The sequence below is a fragment of the Zea mays genome, chromosome 7, assembly GCF_902167145.1.
Source record: "Zea mays cultivar B73 chromosome 7, Zm-B73-REFERENCE-NAM-5.0, whole genome shotgun sequence".
In the NCBI taxonomy this organism is placed as follows: Eukaryota; Viridiplantae; Streptophyta; class Magnoliopsida; order Poales; family Poaceae; genus Zea; species Zea mays.
The window spans coordinates 174,983,567-174,990,138 of record NC_050102.1 but is presented as its reverse complement, the minus strand read 5'-3'; the positions used below and the strand labels follow the sequence as shown (position 1 = coordinate 174,990,138).

Below are 6,572 nucleotides of genomic sequence, written 5' to 3'. Positions count from 1 at the left end.
AACTACAGCAGCTAAGGCTGATTGCAACGGTGGACTGTAAATTATATTCTCTATACGAATATTTAGTGCCACTCTAAAAAGATTCCAACCTCTAAACACTAAACTCTTGCAATAGTAACCTGTAAACCATCCTCCCGGCCTCCTAGACTCGTCCCGTGCTGCAGCCAGAGACGCTGCGTCCGCGTCGTCTGCGCCACGCCGTGCGTCGCACCGCTCTCCAGTTTGGACTATGCGGCTGCGCTCCTGCGAATAGGCTAGACCACCAGCTTCAACTGTCGATCAACCATGGCTGCTGCTGCAAGTACACCGTCCGTCGTCGCTTGGGAACATATGTACGAGGAAGATCGCCCGCCGTCGCTCGGGATATGGATGCGGCTACCTTCGATCAGGAGAGGATTTGGAGGAGGAGACAACGCCTGCACATTTGGAGGAGAGGTCTCTGACCTGAAAAAGTACAGGAGGTGTTACAGGATACCGCTGCAGCCTTACTTTTACCGTCAAACCCGTATTATACGGGTCCAGGATGGTTTACAGGACACCGTTGCAATCAGTCTAAGCCAACAAGGCCGCTATATATACTAATTCTACTACCATGACTGTCAGGTTCTTGTTGAGACTGGAGAGAGCATGCAGGCGGGCAGGCGGCCATGCTTTACTACTACTGGTCTGCAGCATCGGATCCTTGCGTTATGATCCAAACAGGCTCCCTGTTGATCGATCTTGGGTTGGAGAATCCTAGCACAGTGGCAGATGTATCCACATCTCATCACTCCAAAGAGTACAGGTTTCACAGGGCAGTCAGGGCTACACCTACACTGGAGAGTGGAGACATGAACAGATCTCCTCGCAGAATTCATGAAGAACTATGAGTTACCAAAAAAAATCATATAAAAGTATTCCAATGTGTTCTACGCTGTTTATACCGACAAATTAAATTACACCTTCCACAGGATATACCAACCTTTAAAACAAAACAAAAAGGCTCTTTCCAAAGAAGACCAAGAAAAAAAACCAGCTTATTACACCAATGTACAGCAATGTGAATGGCAAAGCCCCAGGTGCCTATAGGATCTCGTTTACGTCACGTCTGTGCCCGGGTCTTCCTGGATAGAACCGAGCCCATCAGAGGGAACAGCGATTTCTTCCTCTGCATCTTTTGGTTTGGAACGAGGCCCTCGTAGCTACTACTCCCCGACGCCTGCACCTTGGATTCCTGCTCCTTGTGGTATGGACTCTTCTGTTCGACAAATACTCTAGACGGACCGTTCAAAGGATTCACCGCGCGTTTCGCGGATTCGTGAGCTCTGCGGCGCTGCTCGTGGTCGGCTCTCCATTTCCTAAGCTCCTGCTCCGCGCCAAGCTTCCCTTCGTTCGCCCTCCCGGCTCTCTCCAAGGCGATCTCAAGAGCTTCCTTCTTCTCGTCCATTTCATCGGACGCTTCCTTTAGGCTCTCCAGGCTCATTGCTTCTGATTCCTTTGCCGACACTACCTGTGCCAGTGCTTCTGCTACCTTCTCGCTCGCCTGTTCTTCGGCTTCATGTGCCCTCTTGCTAAGTTCGTAGTACTCGCTTATAGGAAGCACCACTCCTCGCTGAGAATCCTTAGTTTCTCTTGCCTGTTCGCTTTCTTGCAAAGCTTGAAGCGCCTCGCGTGCTAGCCTCTCTGATGCTACGGATGCTTCTGTTTCTTTCACAACAGCAGATAACCTGGTCTCTGCTGCAGCTGCGGCAGCCTTGGTTTGCTCGAATGCCTCCTTCGCCTTCCTCAGCTCCTCGTGGGCCGCGTGAGCTGCTACCCTGGCGTCCTCGGCCTCCTGAGTCGCTTGCTGTAAAACCATGGGAAGCTCCACCATCTTTTCTTGGGCCTCTGCCTCCTTGGACCTGACAGATTCTATCTCTTGTTTCGTCCGGTTGAGCTCAGCTTCTAGTGAAGAAACAGCAACGGATGCCATAGCCTCTCCCTGCTGCAACGCGACAAGTGAAGCGTTCTCGTTGTCCAGTTCTGATCTGAGTGTCATGGCAGCAAATCTTAGCACGTTGGCCTCAGCCTTTGCCTTCTCAATGTCGGCTTTGAGCTCCTGAAGTTCTTTCTGTTTCGATGCTAGAGCTTCCTTAACTGCGTTGCTAATGTGTCTAGAATCTTCGGACTCATGATCCTTGGAAACACCTTCAGCTTCTTCAGTCAGTTTGTTCGCCACATAGGCAGACAGCTCCGAATTGAGGCTAAGCAACTTGTGCAAATTTGCATCAATATTGTGCTGCATATCGTTACTGAACGCAAGCTTACTGTCTAATCGTTCCAGCTCCTCTTGTGCCTGACGCAACTCTCTCTCCCAAGCATTGCAATCCTGCTCTTTCGCCAATGCTGCACCGATCCTACGTTCCTCTGCTTCATGATGCGCAGCATGGGCCAATTCAAGAGACCCTTTAGACGCAATCAGTTCTAATGTCAGTTGTTCCACTCGCTTCTCAATGTCCTTCCCAGCAGATATGACCTCTTCTGCTCTTTTGATTGCTGTGTCTCTTTCATCTACCAAGGCAGCATACTGTTCATGTACTGACGCCAACTCCTCTTTTACTGACTTAAGTTCAGCAACAGCCTTTTCGTGCCTTTCTTTGGCGACTTCCATTTGTGTCCTGGCTATCGCACTAGCTTCATCAGCTACTCCGTGCTCAATTTCTTGTGCCCTGAGTTGTGCAAGCTCAGAGTCCTGCTTTGCCTGAGCTTCTTCAACCTGTACTTTCTCCAGTTGATGCTTCAGCTCCTCAATAAGTCTCTTGGTGTGCTCTAGCTCATCGACAACTTGAGATTTAGTCATCTCAGCGGCTTCTAGTTCCTCCTTGCAAAGTGGAATTTCTGTTCGAATGTTTTCTAATTCAACTTGTATGAGCTTGCGCCTCTGCATGCAAGAAAAAAAAAACAAACATTCAAGTGATCTACTGCATGATAAAAAATTGACTATGTAAAAGACGATTTCAGTTCCATAACTAAAGTTCTGTGATCTATATGTGGTGTTAATTTATCAGGAACTACCTCCATCATCTGAGCTTTGTGAGCTTTCCAATCGACAATTCCTCCAAACTTGGTGACAGCTTCTCTAACAGACTCAAAGGGTGCAGCAGTGTCAATAAGGCCTCTGTACGGACTTTCAGGTGTTGTTGCTGAATCTTGTTTCATTTTCAGCTTTGTATCCCTATCAATCTGATGGTGCGTATCATCTTCTTTAGGTTTCATTTCATCCTTTAGCGTAGTTCCAGCTCCGTTCGAAACATTTACAGGCACACCGTTCACTTCGCTTGTGCCTACTGAAGAAGGATAATCTGCCTTATCATTTGTTGAGCTTATGTATGCCTCAGTTGGTCCTGAATTAGACAGTATGTCAGGATCTGTATCCGAAGGCGCATGTGATTCTGCAATGTCTTCTGATAGATCAGGAACCCGCATTTCTAAGACCTGTAAAGATGAATCCAAACAATCAGCAGAAATTACGTGGAGTATGTAGAGTTTCAGTTACTGGTTGTGCTGACTTCACCTCATGCCAGCTTGGTCCCTCATGATCAATACGTCCAGGAATTTCCTTGGCTGCAGGAGGAGTTTGTAAATCCACAGAAGTTTCTGAACTTCCTGTTGGAGATGAAGATGCATTTGCAGAAGAGCCTTTAGAGTTACTCTCTTCGGTGGCATAACTCGATTCCATTCCTTATTAGCCTTTTCCAAGTCGCAATTGGTTTGCTCCTACACATTGTTTTGCAAAACAAAACGGAGATCAGGTAAATAAAACAGGAATAGTAGCACATATGCAAGCACTAAAAAGGTTGCAGAATGTACAATACCATGCGTCATGATCTTAGCATGACTTCATGAGAATTAGATTAAAATTAGATATTCAGGAAACTGTTTAGTGTTTGCCTGATCTTTGTAGTTTCAATCAATGCCATCACCATCAGCTATGCGCATAAACAACACAAGTGTGTGCTGAATAAGAAAACCACTCATCCTAACTGAATATGCAGCGCCACGTCAGCCTGCCTGTAAAGGAGAGAACTCTACTGAAATCCACTCTTGCATGCAGTAATCATTGCCGCACCTGACATCGGACCGACTCTGCTTCTGCAATTATTCGGCTACTACTATTGCAGCCAACATCTATCTTTGCATTACCTAATCCATCTTTCCTAACAAACAAAAGCACGTACCCAGACAAAACCTAGCCATTTTCCTAACACCTAAAAGGCTATAAAAGTGGAACGAAAATGCAGTACCGGCCAGCCTACCGGGCCAGGTGGTGAGCCATCACCGCCATTATTCTTACTCGCCAGCAATAATGTGCGAAGTCTCCAAACAGTTCGTCGAACTATGTTAAACTATATCTGAATTGAATATTTTTCATCCGTTGGAAAATAGGTCATCCGTAGAAGTCCGGGGCTAGTTTCTGGATAAAGATAATCCACGTGTATGTAAGAAAATTACAAAATTACCGAGGGACCACCATGTCTCTACCGGACAAGTTGAAACATTAAACGTGTGTTACTGAATCGGTTAATCATCAGAAGAGTTAACTGTGAGAAGGATGGAGAGCTTCTCGTCGTCTTCTTCCATGAAAACATCATGGAAACGGGAACTTGTGTCTTGGCCATAGACGAATTGGTAGCACCTATGACTGTGAGCAATCGAACCAAGCACTTCCCATGCATGAAGACGAACTGAACTACAACTCCACAAGGAAAATGGGATATATGAACCAAGCGGAAACCAAGTACAACCTCTGTTCAGAGCAAGAAGCCTCGATGAACCTCGCCGCGATTCTCGATCCCTAAGAGACGAGGGCAGACAGCCTGAACCAAAACGAGACGCAAACGGAAGCGGAAACTGAAACAGAGAGTGGTTCCTACCGGTTTTGTTTTCATCCAACGCGAACAAGAGGAGGAATCACCCCGCGTACAGCAGACAGAGAAAGCGAAACTCCACACTCGCGGATTGCAGCGGAAAGGGCCGAGGCGGGCGGAACTCACCTCGACGGCGCGGAGGAACTTCCGTGCGGGCGAAGCGAGCGAGCGCCTCCTTTTGCGCCGATTTGGATCTCCGCTCTTAGCGCTCGCGATTGATTTTTTCTTTTCGCCTTCCTTTTTTTCGCTGTTTATTCTGAGGGGAGGCTGAGCCGAGGGTTGAGAGGCTGGCTGGGCGATGGGCGTACGTGTGTGTGTGATGCTCGGTTTTGTCTGGCTCACGACTCCGCTGGTCTGCTGGACACATGTGATTAGTGAGAGAGAGGTGGATGTGGATTGGACTGCTCTTGCATACAAGGCCTCCGTCTCTACATAAATTACACGGCTGGTCTTTGTATAAAGAACTACTACTATGTGATATTGTAGTTTTTTTTCCGTGTATCTACGGGAATATAGCACGTATTTTGGGTAGTGAATTTGATTAACATGGCAGATTTTGTGAAGTGCGGTGTTTTGGTTGCCAAAATGTGCAGTTTTTTTCTCGAAACGGAGTGACTTGAGTGGAAAGAAGCATAAAAAACGTCGCCGCTGTCAAAACCCAGAAATTACGAGGCGCGAAAATGGAAAGCTTCCAGCAGATTAACGATCGGCTAGATTTGATTCGTTCCGCCCGCCCACTACCCCTCCACTAACTAATCCCCCTCCCCCCAAAGCGAGTGGTTCATGGAGGAGTGGTCGAAGGAAAGCACAGGATTCCAGCCGCAAGGACGGCGAGACGTTTCGGGGGGCGTGGAGCCCGGTGGACTTGACGCTTGTACGCAAGCGCGCGTCGGCGTCCGCCGCCCCCTCCCTTGCTCTGCCTCTGCGCTCCGGGCACGCAGGGAAAACGTACCCACAATAATAACGGCGTATTGTGTGGCACTTCTACATATCTGAGAGAAGCTTTAACTACGAGAGGTGTGCTTGGTCGCAGTGTTTTTTGTTGGTCTGTGGTGGCCTGGCGGACGGTCATCCCGGGGATGAGAGTTGTGTGATCTTTCTTGAAGCCGCAGTGAATGCCCTCGCCTAGCCAGTAGCCACTCCACCGCATACATTATTAATTACGAGGGAATGCAGACGTGTCTCACTCACCGGAAGATCAGGATCTCCGACGGTACAAGTACAACCTTCGCCCTACAAAAAGATCCATCCACTTATGGTCGGAGCTAGAGTTTACGTATGCGTTGCGCCAGCGTTAGTGGATTCTGGGCAGCAGACAGCCTCTCATTAGCCGCCAGTAATAAACATGTTCCCGTCCCCAGCCAAAAGGACAGCACAACACAACGAGCCAAATAATTGCGTGGCAACAGCGACGCGGCACAGGATACGCAGACGGGGCGCGGGGCGCCACGACACACGGAGGCGAACCAACGGGTGGCCACTGGCCACCGCTGAGTACGCGTGCTCCTCCTGCCCCGAGCAGAGCCTGAGCCTCCGATGACGCCACATTACCACCACATTTTTTTAAAAATAAAATAAAATAAAATATGAAATAAACTTTAAAAATAATATTTTTTTGATCGTATCAATCATGCTGATGACGTGATCTGCACGTGATTAGCCTGCCACCATGATAGGTCAATCCAT

The 6,572-nt window shown here is 48.1% G+C and overlaps 1 protein-coding gene across 4 annotated transcripts; it reads right to left on the bottom strand.

The window, feature by feature from the left end:
• Window positions 1-852: 852 nt before the first annotated feature.
• Window positions 853-5,268, bottom strand: LOC100304438 (uncharacterized). 4 transcript variants are annotated; one of them, XM_008653387.3, is made up of 4 exons: window positions 5,013-5,268; window positions 3,533-3,735; window positions 3,034-3,453; window positions 853-2,899 (listed from the first exon to the last, which is right to left on the bottom strand). In XM_008653387.3, the coding sequence occupies exons 2-4, from the start codon at window positions 3,695-3,697 to the stop codon at window positions 1,082-1,084; spliced, it is 2,403 nt and encodes an 800-aa protein (XP_008651609.1). In that variant the 5' UTR covers window positions 3,698-3,735; window positions 5,013-5,268; the 3' UTR covers window positions 853-1,081. The 4 variants fall into 4 exon arrangements, with proteins under 4 accessions (XP_008651609.1, XP_035816531.1, XP_020396200.1 ...); XM_035960638.1 differs by having other exon boundaries at window positions 4,764-5,235; XM_020540611.3 differs by having other exon boundaries at window positions 4,893-5,235.
• Window positions 5,269-6,572: the final 1,304 nt, after the last annotated feature.

Excerpts from the sequence above, each read along its gene's own strand:
- LOC100304438 (XM_008653387.3), bottom strand. The coding sequence starts at position 3,697 with ATGGAATCGAGTTATGCCACCGAAGAGAGTAACTCTAAAGGCTCTTCT. Across the intron at positions 3,454-3,532 it reads AGGGACCAAGCTGGCATGAG|GTCTTAGAAATGCGGGTTCC; the intron begins GTGAAGTCAGCA and ends TCATCTTTACAG. Across the intron at positions 2,900-3,033 it reads ACAAAGCTCAGATGATGGAG|AGGCGCAAGCTCATACAAGT; the intron begins GTAGTTCCTGAT and ends TCTTGCATGCAG.